The sequence below is a fragment of the Biomphalaria glabrata genome, chromosome 14 (genome assembly GCF_947242115.1).
Source record: "Biomphalaria glabrata chromosome 14, xgBioGlab47.1, whole genome shotgun sequence".
In the NCBI taxonomy this organism is placed as follows: domain Eukaryota; kingdom Metazoa; phylum Mollusca; class Gastropoda; family Planorbidae; genus Biomphalaria; species Biomphalaria glabrata.
Genome location: NC_074724.1, coordinates 31163693 through 31182000, shown reverse-complemented (window position 1 = coordinate 31182000; position 18308 = coordinate 31163693). Strand labels below are relative to the sequence as shown.

The window sequence follows — 18308 nt, the reverse complement described above, 5'->3', positions numbered from 1 at the left end:
ATTATGTAAACAAAACGGTGTCCGAAATGTCCTAGTTGTTGTTTACTGTTTTAAAATTAATTTTTAGTGAATGTTTGGGAATTTCCACTTATGTGCAATACCAGAGAGGTAATCTAGACCAAATTTAATTTTAGAGAATTATGTTTTGAAAAACTGTAACGGTCAAACGTTTCCCAGTTTGGCAAATTAGCTATTAATTTTTTTTTCTCATAGATATACATACATTTTCACATTTTTTTTTTTTAAAATTGTTAGAGCCGTTTTCGAGATCCGTGTTCAAACAATGTCCAAGTTCCGGTGTCCATGCTGAACCAATGAATTTTCGTAACAAAATGGCATTTCGTCTCTAACACGATTTGACATGCTTGTATTTAGATCAGTGGGTTCAAAAAGAATAAAAGAACATACGGTTAAGAAAATACAAAAGTTGTGGCCCCTTGCAAGAACTCTCCGACTGTTTGAAACTCCTCAAGAAGTAAAGACTCAGAAAAAGGATTAGACTCCTCGTCCACCAGTTAGTGTGAATCACTCGGATGCTGATTACTAGGAATCTCTCAAAGCCGAGACATTGCCAGTGTTAGATCTAAATAGACTGGGAAGCCATACAGATTGAAATTAGTCAGCTCTGAGACTGTCCTGAACAAGACATGTCTAGATTTCCAGATTTATAAAGTAAATGAAGATTGATTCTTGAGAAACATTTTTTTTTCCCCTCAATCTTGAAGTAGTGGCCAGATTTAGCATAGATTTTTTTTATTTAACTTATTGTAGGAAAATATAGGATTGAATTTAGATCTAAAAAAAAGTTCTTTGAACTAAATATCTTAATGCTGACTTCTTGTGGATAAAAATAAGTATTAGGTGGCCGATCCTCGCTCGTTTGAATATTTGTTGATGAAACATATTTACTTATTTTGGATCGGGTAAAGACTCCCATTCGAAAAGATGCATTCGTGTTATTTTAGTTCTAAATGTCAATGTACATGGTACATGAAAAGAAAGTCTCTTAAGTCCTCATACAGAACTCGTGTAGGACGTAATCATCTTCTTTTTTGAAGTAACGTCTGTATTTCATAAGATAAGATACAGTCTACAAAACCGCAGCTCACGTCAAATCGTTTACATCGCCTAAAAGTATTGGGCTATTATTGGTTTGGAAGAAACTCTTTGCAGTGTAACGGCTAAAAGGTTACGTTAAGACCTTTAATATTGCAATTAGTATACTCATTACGTCTTTAGTACGAAACATCAAGTAATGCAAAATCTCTACGTTATAGGGTAGACCATGCACTTTGTAACAAAGTAAAATGGCACATTTTTTTCCAAAGAGACTTAAAAACATTGCGTTAGTATTCTAAAGAAGCGTTTCCGTGGGGCATCTCTGTCACGCCAATCACCTTTAACCTCACTAAAAAAAGATTGCGTTTGGCATATGATCGTCCCCATTACGCGATACCTGTCCTGCCCAGCGTGACTGTCATTGAAGGCATGTGACTTTTGAGGGAACAAGCAGAAGATAAATAATTTCTTTTATAAATCAAAGACTATATAACGAGAAGAACTGTATGTTTATAACCATAACTATAAGTAGTGTAGCCACGGGAAATACTGTATTTTTCATTAATCTTCGGACTCGAAGACAAGCCTTATTATTATTATAAGTAGTGTAAGACTTATCTCGCTTAATCAATATCAAACTAAATTAATTACTTAACATGGGATAGTTAATTAATTAGTATAGGTTTTGATTGATTCATAATTTGCTAGAAACAATGAATAATTATGCAAAGTTTTAGGGGAAGGGGGAGCAATAACGTGTACAAAAACTGTATCCAGACAGACAGAAAAAAAGAGCGAGTCGATATAAGTATTATTTAAAACAATATGTATTCAACATGATAATTAGAATATAATCCAATTGTCATAAAAATATAGACAGATGATCTTTTAGTTCCGGGTTCTAAATGCAATGGCAGAGTCCCCAAGGGCAGTAACTCCTCTATCTAACAAAAACAAACAAATCTAAGCACAAGATCAGCAATGCTAATAATACAAAAATTTCTCCTACCCCTTGACCTAGTTTATGTCAATTTTTCTATTTATTAAACTTGTTATATGTTTGGAATAAGGGTAGGACGGGGGAAAAGTGACAAGACTATAAATAGACTATTTTAGACGGAACTAGGGAATGATGGGATATTAACAAAATAAGGAATTATGGGAAGATGACAGTAACGGACTCACTCTTTTAGCAAGCAAGATGGTAGTTTTGTTTTAGAACTGTGACATTAGGACAGTGCCCTATGATTGTGTATTAAATAATATTTCTCAAGTTTATAAAGTCTTATCTAGATCTACAGTTTCAACAAAACACCACATCAACAAACTAATGCAATCATCAAAGGGAATAATGTGGCAATAGAGGTATTTACATAACAATTAAAATACTATTACCTATGGCAAATGGGACAACTCGATGAGCCAGATTAAGCACTCTATTTCATGTCAATCTATTTTATATCAATTTGGAAAAAAAAGGCGGTAAAAACCTCTAAACGTAACAAATTTAATATTTTGAAAACGTCAATGTCAAGGTCATAGTAAGTGCCTGGCCACGTCACCAGAAAGTTACGTCTGATATTACTCTAGCACTTGACTCCTACGTCCTCCGCGTGAGAGCAGCCGTGGAAGCCCCAAGCACTGTGTTGACACTTGACCAGCTGCGTCTCTTCTCCATAGCAGACGACGTCGTCCAAGTGAATGGGAGTCGTCGCCCCTGCTTGACCATAATGGGCATTTGCGAAAAATGCCGCCTTGTCACTGAAAACGACACAAAAAGAAAAATAGTTCAGAAGCTTAAATTTCAAGAATTATACTAGACTTATATGTGAAATTTAAAGAACTAAAGCAACATTTTCTGTGAAATTGCATGAATTAAAACAAGACTTTCTGTAAAATAAAACAACAACAAAAAAAACCAACAACTTAAACTATACTCCATGTGAAATATAAAGAACTAAAACTAGACTGTACGTCAAATTTAATGAACTAAAACTAGACTTCCTGTGAAATTAAAGAATAAATAAATAAAAATAGACTTTCTGTGAACTTTAAAACTAGACTTTATGTGAAAATTAAAGAAGTAGACTTTCTGTGAAATTTTAAGAACTAAAAATAGACTTTATTTGATATTTAAAGAACCAACACTAGACTTTATGTGAAATATAAAAAACAAAAAAAAAAAATTAGACTTTCTGTGAAATTTAAAGAACTAAAACTAGACTTTTAGACTAGATGTTTTACCCTTGTCCTGTTTTTGTCATTATACGTTTAGATGTAGATATTTTTAAGATATTAAATGTATACATAACATAGTAATTTTAACTATCTCTTTGTTTTATTTTATTTATCGAGTACAAACTTCCGCCTGGACAGTAGGTAATCGAATCTTTTATATATTAACACGAATGTAAAGGTAGTTTAACAGATCGATGCTGAGATAGACAAACCGATATCTCTTTCACTGTAATTAGTTGTTGTTTGTTTCTTTATTGCTAACTTCTTTCAACTGTCTAAAAAGTTAGATTAAGCATGATCACAAGTTTGTTTCGGAGATTATTACAAAACTACACAGTAGATACGGTTATGCTTTATTTTGTTAAATTAACTAACGAAGATATCTGGTTAAGGTTGCCATTGCCGGAAGTGGTAATGGATATAAGCACTCCACTACTTATAAAAAGCTTTCCAATAGTATGTGTATCAAATATCCACTGACAACCAGATTAGATACTGAGTCCGGCGGAACAATTTTCACTAACAGGAGAATGGGTGAATGCGGGTAACTAGCTAGTAAGCTTCAGGCAGAAGGGCTTCCCACTTAGAAAAAGGAAAACTCTGCATTCAAACCTTTGCTGCCTTGTTACTATACCCTATCAAGGAAAAGGCTTCGAGAGTCAACCCTAAAGAAAAGTCAGGAGCCAAAGACCCTTAAGCAGTTTGCAGCACTCAATGTTACGCTCTGGTAGAGCTTCCGATGCCGCTTAAACCCAAACTGTATCGTCGAAGCTCCTTGGATGCATCAGCTGACTTGAGAAGGCGGAACTAATGTGTGGGTGACATCGTTCCGACCACAACTAATGCCCACGAATGCATCTCATTTCCATGAGATGATCCATAGTCATTTCGCGACTGAAAAAGGCCATATTGTTAATAAATTAATATTGCAATAAGCTTCCATTTTTTCTGTAATCTGCTGTAGAGTTTCGACTGTTCTAGAATCCACAAAACAACAAAGGCTTGGGTTAATATTGCGACAAATTTTGACAATTTAAACAATCTACTATACAGCATTGATCCTTACGTGTCATAACCAAGCTGCTTGCAGACGACGATGGCAGCATTAAGGTCAAAGTTGTCGTCACAGACTGACCCCCACTGACCGTTGTGAAACACCTCCAGCCTGCCTTCTCTCCCCATCACGCCGTTGTTGTTGAGTCTCAGAGATCCGTCCGTTAACCCTAAAAAAACATATAATACCATGTAATGATAGAGCATTCTATAATACATACATCAAAATGATACACTATATCTAGTAGGCATTCACGTAGCATAGAGGTCAATCCTAAAATATCAATCTTTTTGTAGTATCCGGTATATAACATTGTGATGAATTGATAAACTATTCATTTTTAAAACCAAATAATATTTTCTTTATATTTTTTAGGGTCGTAGAATCAAAGTTAGCTTTGGTCTCCCAGACTTCTCTTCCCGAGTGGGTTCAAGTCTAGAGCCTGTATTACAATGTCGTCGGCTGTTCTTCGCATTGTGTGTCCTATCCAGCCACAGTTGCGTCGTTTGATTTCTTGTTCAGTGTTTTGAGTTGCTTCCAATTGGCTGTAGTTAGAGATTTCGCTTAGCCATCTGACATCCAGAGGCGGCCTTAGAGGGTGGCGAGTGGGGCAACCGCCCCATGCCCGCATCTGAGGGGTCGTGTGTCCCAGCGAGAGCATATTTGTATCTTATTTGTTGATGTTGATTAAAAGTTACTTAATCACTATTATAAAACTGGGGACAAAATCTTACCTACAGAATGGACCTCATTCACCAACGAACGGCCACGTGATAATATTGATTAAACAACGAAAAAAACAACCTGTCACGTGAAAACCATTGTTGATTAAAATGAGATCGTAATTTGTATAGAAGAGATAGAGAAACACGCGGGTAAATGTTGTTTGTTTACGATTGCTGAATGAGGTCCATTACAATACAGTAAGAAAGTGTTGTTATACGACCAATGTACAGTAGCCCTACCTACATGTAGTGTAACTGAGTTGTCCAGCGTGTCAGAAGGTCATGTTCAGTATGTAGGTGTTCATAGTAGTTAAGCAATGTCGCGTGAGATGTGTTCTTTTTTTTTTTTTGGACAATAATAAGACCTACATCATTAGAGCATTAGAGGCAATCGACCCCCTTTAGCGTGATGTGAGAACCAATGCTGTGAGGAATACTTAACACTCTGGTCCGTTTCAACTTAACGCGCGACGTGCTAAATTATTGCCCGTCTTTGCTTTTACCTAAAGCTTTCTCCAGATTCTGTAGATTTTGAGAAGTTTTGTTAAGCATTTCAGCCACATTGGAAAGTTGTTTGCCTGTGAAGGAACAAGGAACAGAATTAAAAACCTCAATTTCTTATTATGTTTAAATAATATAGTAAACTTAATATTCTTTTTTTTTTGTCATTGAAGCAGAGAAAAAAAATGTCCAGATTGGGATCTAATCGAGACCAATCGTCCTATTAGGCCTGAGCACATGAACCTGTGACGTAGCAACATGTGGTCAGTGGAGACCAATAGATCATTGCTACGTCTCAGGTAAGTGTTCAGTGTTGAGTTCTGAACACAAATATTCTTTTCCTAGTCGCCTTTTTCCAACTTTCACTCAATATGATATTTTTCTAGTTAAATAAATTTGGGACTATAGCTCACAATTTATGCTTGAATCCTAAAAAATGCAAAAAAAAAAATGTGAGTAGAATCTAATTGGTACACTTAATTTCTCCTCCCACTTCCAAAATTTTTGTTTAGAACTTTGAATTATAGTTCTGTAACAAAACAAAGTTACAAACATGCCTAAGCAACAAAATATGTCACTTAAAATGAGCTTCTTTTTTTAAATATTATATTTCGAATATTTTTTCTTTCGGCAGCGATCCTCAAAGCATTAATCCAGATATGTGTGGTATCTTCAAATCATTTATTTGCAATGTAGTAAGGGCCTATAAATTCATAATATTTTTCAAGTAAAACATTTTTCAAAAGGTCATTTTTTAATAAGATGAATAATGAGCTATAGATGTCAGGAGAATGCGTTTCTGCAGTGAAAAATGCAAGAAAACGCTAATGGCTTATGGCTTCACCTCACTGATGAATAATGAGCTATAGATGTCAGGAGAATGCGTTTCTGCAGTGAAGAATGCAAGAAAACGATTTGGCTTTGCCCCGAACCCCACTGGAGAGGCTTACAGCACTCCCCCAGACCCACAAGCTATCAAGTGAAAGGCTGTATATGTCAGGAGAATGCGTTTCTTCAGTGAAAAATGCAGAAAACGCTTTTGGCGTCGGGGCTTCGCCCCGAACCCCACAAATAATATTTAGCTATAGATGTCAGGAGAATGTGTTTCTGCAGTGAAAAATGCAAGAAAACGCTAATGGCTTATGGCTTCACCTCACTGATGAATAATGAGCTATAGATGTCAGGAGAATGCGTTTCTGCAGTGAAGAATGCAAGAAAACGATTTGGCTTTGCCCCGAACCCCACTGGAGAGGCTTACAGCACTCCCCCAGACCCACAAGCTATCAAGTGAAAGGCTGTATATGTCAGGAGAATGCGTTTCTTCAGTGAAAAATGCAGAAAACGCTAATGGCTTATGGCTTCACCTCACTGATGAATAATGAGCTATAGATGTCAGGAGAATGCGTTTCTGCAGTGAAGAATGCAAGAAAACGATTTGGCTTTGCCCCGAACCCCACTGGAGAGGCTTACAGCACTCCCCCAGACCCACAAGCTATCAAGTGAAAGGCTGTATATGTCAGGAGAATAATAATAATAATAATAATAATAATAATAATAATCTTTATTATCCGTAAGGAAATTTGTCTTACAATTTGTGCATTACACCAAACAAAAAACATTATAACTATAAGAAACCAAAGTGTACATTCACACCAGACTCACTCATAATTTACATGTGACAAAGTTTATACCAGATTGTTCTTATTTAATGATTTGATTGCCAGGGGAACAAAAGAGTGTTTGTGTCTGTTTGTCTTTGCTATCGGTGTCTTGTATCTCTTTTGTGATGGTAAAATCACAAAATCCTGACACAAAGGGTGATTCTTTATTTCGAGGATCTTGTTAGCTTTTTTTGAAATGTTTGTCTCAAACAACTGCCCAAATGGGGTTTGTTTTTTGCCAATGATTTTGCCAGCAGCATTTAGGATTCTATAAAGTTTATTTTTATTTTTAATGCTCAGATTGCCATACCAGGCAGAGATATTGAAACTTAAAATATTGCAGATATGAGCGTGATAAAACATAGCCAAAGCCTTTTCGCTAACATTAAACGAGGACAGTTTTCTTAGTAATCGTAATCTTTGCTGCCCTTTTTTGCTGATATAATCAGTATTTGCAGTAAAATTTAGTTTATTGTCTAGGATAGTACCAAGGTATTTAAAGGTTTGCACAATTTCAATAGTCTCTCCAGCTACAGAAACAATATCATATTCCTTCTTGTTCCTTGTCTGTCCATCGCCACTCATAAATGCTCTTTTCTTTTTGATTATTTCCCGTTTTATTTTTGCAGTGACCCATGGTTTATTGTTGGGGTATATCTTGATGCTCTTAGTGCTGACGCACATGTTTTCACAGAATTGGATGTAATTTGTCACTGCGTCGACCCATTCTTCCAGATTTGAAGTGGTCTCTTTAAATAAATTCCAGTCAGTGCAGTCTAGACATCCCTGTAGTTTGAGAATATTGTCTTGAGTCCATTCTTGTACGTTTTTTTGAATGATTTTTCCTTCTTTAAGTTTCGTACGGTAGGTAGGCAGCAGTTGTATTGTTTTGTGGTCCGATGATCCTAGTGGTGGCCTTTCACGAGATGTGAATGCTCCTTTGATGTTACAGTAACATAAGTCCAGAGTTCTGTTCTCTCTTGTCGGACATGAGATGTGTTGATAGTAGGTGGGTAGGTCAACCTTCAAGGTGCATTTATTAAAATCACCCAGTATAACTACTGGTGCGTCCGGTGACCTTGTCTGAAACTCATGCACTACGTCAGCGATGATTGCAGCTGCAACTTCCGTCTTGGCTGTAGGCGGAACATAAACCAGGACTATGTAAATAACACCAAAGTCTCGTGGCAAATAAAAAGGTCTCAATGAGAGCGCCAGTAATTCTAGATCCGGACAGCACATTCTCTTTTTAACCGTGTAGTTGGTACAGTATTTGAGGTTGATGTACACACAAAGCCCCCCACCTTTCTTCTTCTTAGACTCAGCCGTTCTGTCAGATCTCACGAAAGAGAAACCATCAATAGCAATCAGGTTGTCGTTGTCATCCTCCTCTAACCATGTCTCAGTAAATGCCAATAGACAACTTTCCCTAAAAACGTGGTCGTAGCGTACATGGGCACATATCTCATCCACTTTGTTTCTTATTGAGCGGACGTTAGCTAGAATAATCGTAGGAAGTGGTGGGCGAAAACCTCTTCTTCTCAGTCTTTGCCGTAGTCCTCCTTTTTTCCCTCTTTTCCTTGTACTGATAGAGGAAGGGTAGAGACAATCTATATGTGCGTAACATGGTGGAAGAAGCTTCCTCTTTGAACGAAGTTCGAGGAGTTGATCTTTACTATAATGGATAGATCTAGTACTAGATCGGCCATCTTGGGTCGCCATTTTTCTTCTTTTATTTCTAACCAAATAACCAAAGTTGAACAAGTCTAGATCTAGTAAAACGTTTAATGTAAATACTCATTGTGGAAAATGCAGAAAACGCTTTTGGCGTCGGGGCTTCGCCCCGAACCCCACAAATAATATTTAGCTATAGATGTCAGGAGAATGTGTTTCTGCAGTGAAAGACGCAAGAAAACAATTTTGGCGTCGGGGCTTTGCCCCGAACCTTACTGGGGAGGCTTACAGCACTCCCCCAGACCCCCGAGCTCTCAAGAGAAAGGCCTTAACATGACTGTTTTTTGTGTTTTTTTCGCCGAAGGTTGAGAAATATATATTTTTTTAATTTACACACACACACACACACACACATATATATATATGTATGATGTTCGCACGTTTATGCTTAGGGTTAGGGTTTACTAACCGTTAGGTTAGGGTTTGGAAAAAAAATCGCCCCCCCCCCCAACTTCAAAATACTGGATCCGCTAGTGTGTGTGCTGCAAACAGTCTAAGAGTAGTTGGCTCCTGATTTTTTTCTCAGGTCAACTTCGGAACCCCTTCCCATGTTTGGGTATAGCTGCAAGTTTTCCTTCTGCGAGGTGGATAGCCAGCCAGGGCTGACGAGCACCTCGATCGTTGTTACTTTTTTTTTTTTTGGAGTATGTTATTTTTATATTGCTTTTAATTGTACTGACTTTCTTTGTAGCACTTGTGCTTTGTGGCAAAATGAAAAAAAAAATTACGGCGAAGCTTATTAGTTTAGGCACCAGTTTCGCGCCTTTGCGCCTTCTCCTGTTAATGAAAACAGTTCTGCTTGACTCACTATCTGAGCCACACGTGAAGGCCAGGAGTTCGACTGGTTGTCAGAGGCTATTTGAGACGCATGCCATTGGAAGCATTGCGTAGGTAGTGGAGTGCTATATATATCCATTACCACTTCCGGCAACAGTGACTTTTAAGATAACGAACTGGGGTCCCGTTGTGCTGGCCACATGATAACCTCGTTAACCGTGGACCACAGAAACAGATGACCTTTACATCATCTGGCCTATACGGGTATGGAAGGAGGACTTTACTTTTATAATGAGCTTTAAATACGACAGACGACGAGGCACTTGTACTACCTAAATCACTGAGAACTTTATCCGACTGGCTCCGATGTTCTTCAATGCCATCCCAGAGTTTCCTGAGAGATGAAATGTCCTCCCTCTGTGCGTCTAGCCTTTCGTTTATCCTCTCTTTAGCGTTGACGATACGCTGCTCAACACTGTGTATTTTTAGATCAAGGGCGTGCAACCCGGTGGCGAAGATTCGATCTTGATTATGCAGCTGTTTCATAGCCTGAGCTGGGGGAACAGATAAGAAATTAATTTACAAAATAACATCACAGAAATCCTTGTTCAAATACCACCATTATTGGGCAAAGATAAATAAAAATCTAATGTAAAAGATAATATATTCAACCTTTAAAACCCCTAGCCGTATAGATATATTTTATCTTATCTTCTTCTTATCTTATATAATACAGACGTTACTTCAAAAAAGAAGATGATTACGTCCTACGCGTCATGCATTTAGTCATGCATATTAACCAATGACTTAAATTCTGCCAAGTCACTGGTTTTCTTGGCTAGCTCAGGCAACCCATTCCATGCTCTAATAGCACTAGGGAAGAAGGAGTATTTGTACAAATTTGTCCTAGCATATGGAACGAGGAATGTGGCTTTATCTTTGTGTCTTTCAGAGTATTTTATTAAATTTTGTTTTTGTATTTGAAGAATATGGTTCAGTGTTTTATGTATGATTGCTAATTTACTTTTGAGCCTTCTGTCCTGAAGGCTTTCTAAATTTAGTGATTTTACTAAAGGTGTTACTCTAGTCAAATGTTGTTTTGGTTTACAAGCTAAACAGAGATATGCATTATTACAAATTGATACCAATAGCATAAATATTACCTTACGGTATGTAAGAAAAATTTAGAACTGTCGTATTATATCTGGATTTATAAAGGGCTCAAAAGGGTATTATATCTCAGATAGCATTGGACTTTTTCAGGTCTAAATTTTGCACTGGAAATAAGCGACGACCTAGCTATCTACACACAATCTAAAGGGGACTAACTTAACTTATACCGCCACATCTGTGAAAAACAATTCTTACCCTTGTTTGATATTCAAAAACAAAAAAAAAATATTGATTACCAATAATTAATTAACTAATTAGTTAATTTTTTAAAAATGGATCTATTTGATGTCGTCGACAACGAAAAACTCTTCAAAATTTCAACTTGGTCCGAAAAGGAGAAGATGGAGCAATAACGTGTAAAAAAAATGTACCAAACAGAGTGAGTTGATATACGCTTTGTAAAATTGATAAATTTCTGCCAAACATATAAACAACTTCTCAAAGATTCCATACTAGCATGAGATTAAGTACTAGATACATACTATTAACTTTCTATCAGATATTCTAGAATAAAAGACCAACTTGCATTTCCATGATTTAACTTTCTGACTTATGTTTCCAGCTAGCAAAGATTACGTTTTAAAAATAAATGGCCACCTTGTATTTCCATAGTTGAAGCAATGCTCAGCTCCGTTGTATTTATTTGTTCGGCCAGGCGGTCGTCTGCTTCTAGAGCCGTGATCAGATACTTTCGTAGATCAATGTAGGCCATCACTGTTGGAGGACAAGTTATTCATTTGTAGATCATAGATTTATATACATGTAAAGCTAAACTTGTAGTTAAGACAAGAGTATAGTCAGTATAGTACAATCAGGTCGCCTGCAGTCTAACGAAGCGAGACCAAGCGTTACAGAAGGCCAAAACACTGACCCTGGATGTCGCAACCTGTGGGCAGTTTAGAATAATATGAATAAATGGTTTAATTTCTTGATAGGTTTTTGTTTTGTAAGGGCCATTGAGTTATTGTGCTTAGTTTCAACTTGATATGAGAATGGGAAGTTGGAGAAATAACATGTAAACATTGTGGTAGAAGGCCTGAATAGACCAATAGCTGATTGCCACGTCACAGGCTGTGACGTCGGACTATAAAAATTAGTCTCGAACCAAGGGACAGAAACAGCCTGCAGTCTAAGTGAATTACAGAAATAGCCTGCAGTCTACGCGAATGACAGAAACAGCCTGCAGTTTAAGTGAATGACAGAAACAGCCTGCAGTCTAGGTGAATGACAGAAACAGCCTGCAATCTAAGTGATTGATAGAAACAGCCTGCAGTCTAACGAAGGGACAGAAACAGCCTGCAGTCTAACGAAGTGACAGAAACAGCCTGCAGTCTAAGTGAATGACAAAAACAGCCTGCAATCTAAGTGATTGATAGAAACAGCCTGCAGTCTAAGTGATTGATAGAAACAGCCTGCAGTCTAACGAAGGGACAGAAACAGCCTACAATCTAACGAAGTGACAGAAAAAACCTGCTGTCTAAGTGAAAGACAGAAACAGCCTGCAATCTAAGTGATTGATAGAAACAGCCTGCAGTCTAACGAAGGGACAGAAACAGCCTGCAGTCTAACGAAGTGACAGAAACAGCCTGCAGTCTAAGTGAAAGACAGAAACAGCCTGCAGTCTAACGAAATGACAAACAGCCTGCAGTCTAACGAAGGGACAGAAACAGCCTACAATCTAACAAAGTGACAGAAAAAAACCTGCAGTCTAAGTGAAAGACAGAAACAGCCTGCAGTCTAAGTGAATGACAAAAACAGCCTGCAGTCTAACGAAATGACAAACAGCCTGCAGTCTAACGTAGGGACAGAAACAGCCTGCAGTCTAACGAGGTGACAGAAAAAACCTGCAGTCTAAGGGAAAGACAGAAACAGCCTGCAGTCTAAGTGAATGACAAAAACAGCCTGCAGTCTAACGAAATGACAAACAGCCTGCAGTCTAACGTAGGGACAGAAACAGCCTGCAGTCTAACGAGGTGACAGAAAAAACCTGCAGTCTAAGGGAAAGACAGAAACAGCCTGCAGTCTAAGTGAATGACAAAAACAGCCTGCAGTCTAACAAAATCACAAACAGCCTGCAGTCTAACGAAGGGACAGAAACAGCCTGCAGTCTAACGAAGTGACAGAAAAAACCTGCAGTCTAAGTGAAAGACAGAAAGAGCCTGCAATCTAAGTGATTGATAGAAACAGCCTGCAGTCTAACGAAGGGACAGAAACAGCCTGCAGTCTAACGAAGTGACAGAAACAGCCTGCAGTCTAAGTGAAAGACAGAAACAGCCTGCAATCTAAGTGATTGATAGAAACAGCCTGCAGTCTAACGAAGTGACAGAAACAGCCTGCAGTCTAAGTGAAAGACAGAAACAGCCTGCAGTCTAACGAAATGACAAACAGCCTGCAGTCTAACGAAGGGACAGAAACAGCCTACAATCTAACGAAGTTACAGAAAAAACCTACAGTTTAAGTGAAAGACAGAAACAGCCTGCAATCTAAGTGAATGACAAAAACAGCCTGCACTCTAACGAAATGACAAACAGCCTGCTGTCTAACGTAGGGACAGAAACAGCCTGCAGTCTAACGAGGTGACAGAAAAAACCTGCAGTCTAACGGAAAGACAGAAACAGCCTGCAGTCTAAGTGAATGACAAAAACAGCCTGCAGTCTAACAAAATGACAAACAGCCTGCAGTCTAACGAAGGGAGAGAAACAGCCTACAGTCTAACGAAGTGACAGAAAAACCTGCAGTCTAAGTGAAAGACAGAAACAGCCTGCAGTCTAAGTGAATGGCAAAAAACAGCCTGCAGTCTAACGAAATGACAAACAGCCTGCAGTCTAACGAAGGGACAGAAACAGCCTGCAGTCTAACGAAGTGAAAGAAAAAACCTGCAGTCTAAGTGAAAGACAGAAACAGCCTGCAGTCTAAGTGAATGACAAAAACAGCCTGCAGTCTAACGAAATGACAAACAGCCTGCAGTCTAACGAAGGCACAGAAACAGCCTGCAGTCTAACGAAGTGACAGAAAAAACCTGCAGTCTAAGGGAAAGACAGAAACAGTCTGCAGTCTAAGTGAATGACAAAGAAAACCCAGCGTGTTTACCCTGTTTGTTGATTTTCTGTCTCATTAACCTGCTGTCGTTCGCAGACTCCACCAGAAGACTTGTAACGTTGAACAGGAGTTGTCTCATCAGTCTCAGAGTGTTTTCCCTTTGCTCAGATTCTTTCACAACTTCGTCCAGTTTTACTTCGGCTGCGGCCAGTCGCTCTTCAAGCTGAAGCCTTGGGGAATCTGAAAAGTCAATTTGTAGATAGATAGATAGATAGATAGATAGATAGTAGATAGATAGATAGATAGATAGATAGATAGATAGATAGATAGATAGATAGATAGATAAGAAAAAATGTTCCCTTTCTATAAGGCATATGATGTAAAGGTCATCTGCTTCTGTGGCCAATGGTTAACGAGGATGTCATGTGACCAGCAGAAGGACCAACTAATGTCAGAGCTGGGTGGACAGAGGCGCCCAAAGATCCCGAAATTTAAAATGCAAGATTTCAACAGGATTCTAACCGGGGACCATCTTCTTGGAAGCCAAACGCTTTACCACTCAGCCACCGCGCCTCCAGTAAGATAGATAGATAGATAGATAGATTGATAGATAGATAGGTAGATAGATAGATAGATAGGTAGATAGATAGATAGATAGATTTTTTTTTTAATTTAACGAAATTGGTAGGAATGCGTAAAGAGGAAATGATCTGTTGCCCAATAATCAATGAAAGTTAATTGCTTGCCAACTACCCATGCGTGAGGTTCAAGTAGTTAACTCTATGAACATGTATTAGTTAAGAAAATGAAAGCCTGAAGATTTGTATTTGCTACAGCGTTCATAAGATATTCACTAGCGTACAAACCAATGAGAGTTGAAAGAAAAGATCAAATGCTGAAACTGATCAAATGGTAGTATTGATTCAGAAGTTCATTACTTCTGAACGGAAACAGGGTTGTCTCACGCTCGCTTCATGCAGCTTAACATTGCACCGGGAATCTCAAAGCTGGAATTCAAGTGGCGTAACGCCTAAATGTTTTAGCACACTCGCTTTCCATGAATTAAACAGTTTCACTTTAATAAACGTAAAAATCATTGAAATGTATTGATGAATTTAATTACTGATTGTATTTTTTTAATTATTTATGTATATATCTAATTTCTACCAGAGTGCAAAGTATTTCTTTATAAGTTAATAGTTCTGTCCATGAAGTATGAAGTGCTATTTTTTAACTGGCGTTAAACAGCTGTAAAGTAGACTACAAAATCTCTGCTCATATAAAATAGCATTATATCTAATGTTCTGCTTACCTCCAGAGTCGGCATGGGCGTAGCCAGGATTTTTTTTCGGGGGGGGGTTTGGGCACTATTTCTGGTATTGAAAGCCAACAAAATGCATATTCTGAGGTATCTACAGTCACTAGCGGATCCAGAACTTTGGAGTGGGGGGGGCGATTTTTTTCCAAACCCTAACCCTAACGCCCAGTAAACCCTAACCCTACGCATAAACGTGCATACAGCGCGCGCGCGCGCGCACACACACACACACACACGCACACACACACGCACACACATATATATGTATATATATATATATATATATATGAGAATAAAAAAAGCAGCATTTCTCAACCTTCGGCGAAAACCAAAACAACTGGGGCAGCGCTATAAGGTTCTCTGGTGAAGTTCGGGGCGAAGCCCCGACGCCATAAGCGTTTTCTTGCTTTTTTCACTGCAGAAACGCATTCTCCTGACAAGTACAGCTCATTCTTCACAATGTAGTTCGGGGCGAAGCCCCGACGCCAAAAGCGTTTTCTTGCTTTTTTCACTGCAGAAACGCATTCTCCTGACATCTACAACTCATTACCCATAAATGAAGTTCGGGGCGAAGCCCCGACGCCAAAAGCGTTTTCTTGCATTCTTCATTGCAGAAACGCATTCTCCTGACATCTACAACTCATTACCCATAAATGAAGTTCGGGGCGAAGCCCCGACGCCAAAAGCGTTTTCTTACATTCTTCTCTGCAGAAACGTATTCTCCTGACATCTACAACTCATTACTCATAAATGGAGTTCGGGGCGAAGCCCCGACGACATAAGCGTTTTCTTGTTTTTTCACTGCAGAAACGCATTCTCCTGACAAGTACAGCTCATTATTCATCAATGGAGTTCGGGGCGAAGCCCCGACGCCATAAGCGTTTTCTTGCTTTTTTCACTGCAGAAACGCATTCTCCTGACAAGTACAACTCATTCTTCACAATGTAGTTCGGGGCGAAGCCCCGACGCCAAAAGCGTTTTCTTGCTTTTTTCACTGCAGAAACGCATTCTCCTGACATCTACAACTCATTACCCATAAATGAAGTTAGGGGCGAAGCCCCGACGCCAAAAGCGTTTTCTTGCATTCTTCATTGCAGAAACGCATTCTCCTGACATCTACAACTCATTACCTATAAATGAAGTTCGGGGCGAAGCCCCGACGCCAAAAGCGTTTTTTTGCATTCTTCTCTGCAGAAACGTTTTCTCCTGACATCTACAACTCATTACTCATAAATGGAGTTCGGGGCGAAGCCCCGACGCCAAAAGCGTTTTCTTGCATTCTTCACTGCAGAAACGCATTCTCCTGACCTGAAGCTCATTATTCATACTATTAAAAAACGACCTTTCGAATAATGTTGTACTTGAAAAATATTCTAATTTGAATTTATGACCCATAATACATTGCAAATAAAACCGATTTGTTCCTTGAAAAGATAGGATACCCCACGTATTTAGATTTTTGCTTTGAGGATCGCCGCCGAAAAAAAACTTATTCGATAAATAGTATTCAAGAAAACTCTAGCATAAATTGTGAGTTATAGTCCCAAATTTATTTAGCTAGAAAAATATCAGATTGAGTAAAGGTTGGGAAAAGGCGACTATGAAAACGTTATTTGAGTCTAGAACTCATCTCAATCATGACTCTTATACTGAAAAATTTCGTTTGAATTCTAACTTTTCGAATGCAAAGTCTTTCTTAAAATACTTATGATAACTTCATGTGAAATTACAAAAACTCTGTCTGGAAATGGGAATGGCGGTAGAGTGAAAACGATTAATCCTCGCTCCTTTACTAATTTCTGCTAAAGATTGCATTTGGCATTAAAGAATAGGTATGGGGCGACTCGATATAAGAATTTAATTTATAGTATATATAAATTATATTAGTAACAGATTTTTTTAATTTTGTAATTTCTTAACTATAATACAAAAAGAAAAAGTATTGATTTGTCTGATGGGGGAAATGCGATTGCATGTATCGCCCCTCCCACCTGGTACAACCCTTTTTCATTTAAATTTTCTAATGATACAATTTGAGATTAGAGTGTGGTACGACATATTTACAATGGGTCACATATCAATACGTAGTTTATATTATATAGATATTCAACTAATTTTATTCACAAACTATGATTCTCCACAAAAATAGGACCGCCCCCCCAGCACTCAGAGGGCTAGAGTGGGGAGGGCAGTACTTGCAATCGCCCCCCCTCACCCAACCGAATCGGCCAAAATACCAGAAAGGGAGCGACATAATATAAAATTTATATATTAATTCAACTAATTTTGTTCACAAACTATGATTTCTTAATAAAAACGGACCGCCCCCCCCCCACTCAAAGGGTTTAGGTGGGAAGGGCAGAAGAGGTATTCGTCCCCTCCCCCCACCAATCGGCAAACAGGGAAAGACATAATATAAAGATCGGTTAAAATATCAATAACAAGTTACAAGGATATAGATATTTAATTGATTTTGTTAGCAGGCTGTGATTTCTACCAATAAATTGGACCCCCCCCCCACTCGAAAGTTAAAGGGGGGGGGCGGGATTGATACCATCGCCACCTCCCGACCCCACCAAATCGGCCAACATACTAGAGGGGGGGGGCGAAATAATCTAAAAATAGGTTGAAATATAAATAATTAGTATATATTTTTAACATAAGTAATAAATTCGTATACAAATTGTGTGAATCCTATACTAAAGTTCGTCCGCCCCCCCCCGAGGGGGGGGTCGGCCGAGTGGGGGGGGCGATCGCCCCTACCGCCCCCCCCCTGGATCCGCCAGTGTCTACAGTGCATTTTCCTACTATAAAAAAGTTTTATTTCAAAAACCTAATGTGCTATTCTTACTGACTTAGACCCTACCGCGCCTTTCGGAGCATTTGACGTCAAGCTGTTTCCATAAAAATCTGTCACTGGTAATGTCTGAAGCCTCTTCCCACCTGACATGAGGACCTCAATGAATGAGTGGCGTCAAGTTGTACTAGGATATCATTGCAACTCTTCTTAGGCATAACTCATTTTGTCG

The 18308-nt window shown here is 38.6% G+C and overlaps 1 protein-coding gene across 1 annotated transcript in view; it reads right to left on the bottom strand.

Moving 5' to 3' along the window:
• Window positions 1-1868: 1868 nt before the first annotated feature.
• LOC106068834 (uncharacterized) overlaps window positions 1869-18308 on the bottom strand; it is a 28246-nt gene continuing 11806 nt past the window's right edge. Inside the window, exons 4-9 of the mRNA XM_056011060.1 lie at window positions 14013-14201; window positions 11520-11636; window positions 10082-10303; window positions 5580-5654; window positions 4364-4520; window positions 1869-2820 (exon numbers count right to left, since the gene is read on the bottom strand). Of these exons, the coding sequence (XP_055867035.1) occupies window positions 2646-2820; window positions 4364-4520; window positions 5580-5654; window positions 10082-10303; window positions 11520-11636; window positions 14013-14201 (935 nt within the window). The 3' untranslated portion in view covers window positions 1869-2645. The remainder of the gene's footprint in view (window positions 2821-4363; window positions 4521-5579; window positions 5655-10081; window positions 10304-11519; window positions 11637-14012; window positions 14202-18308) is intronic.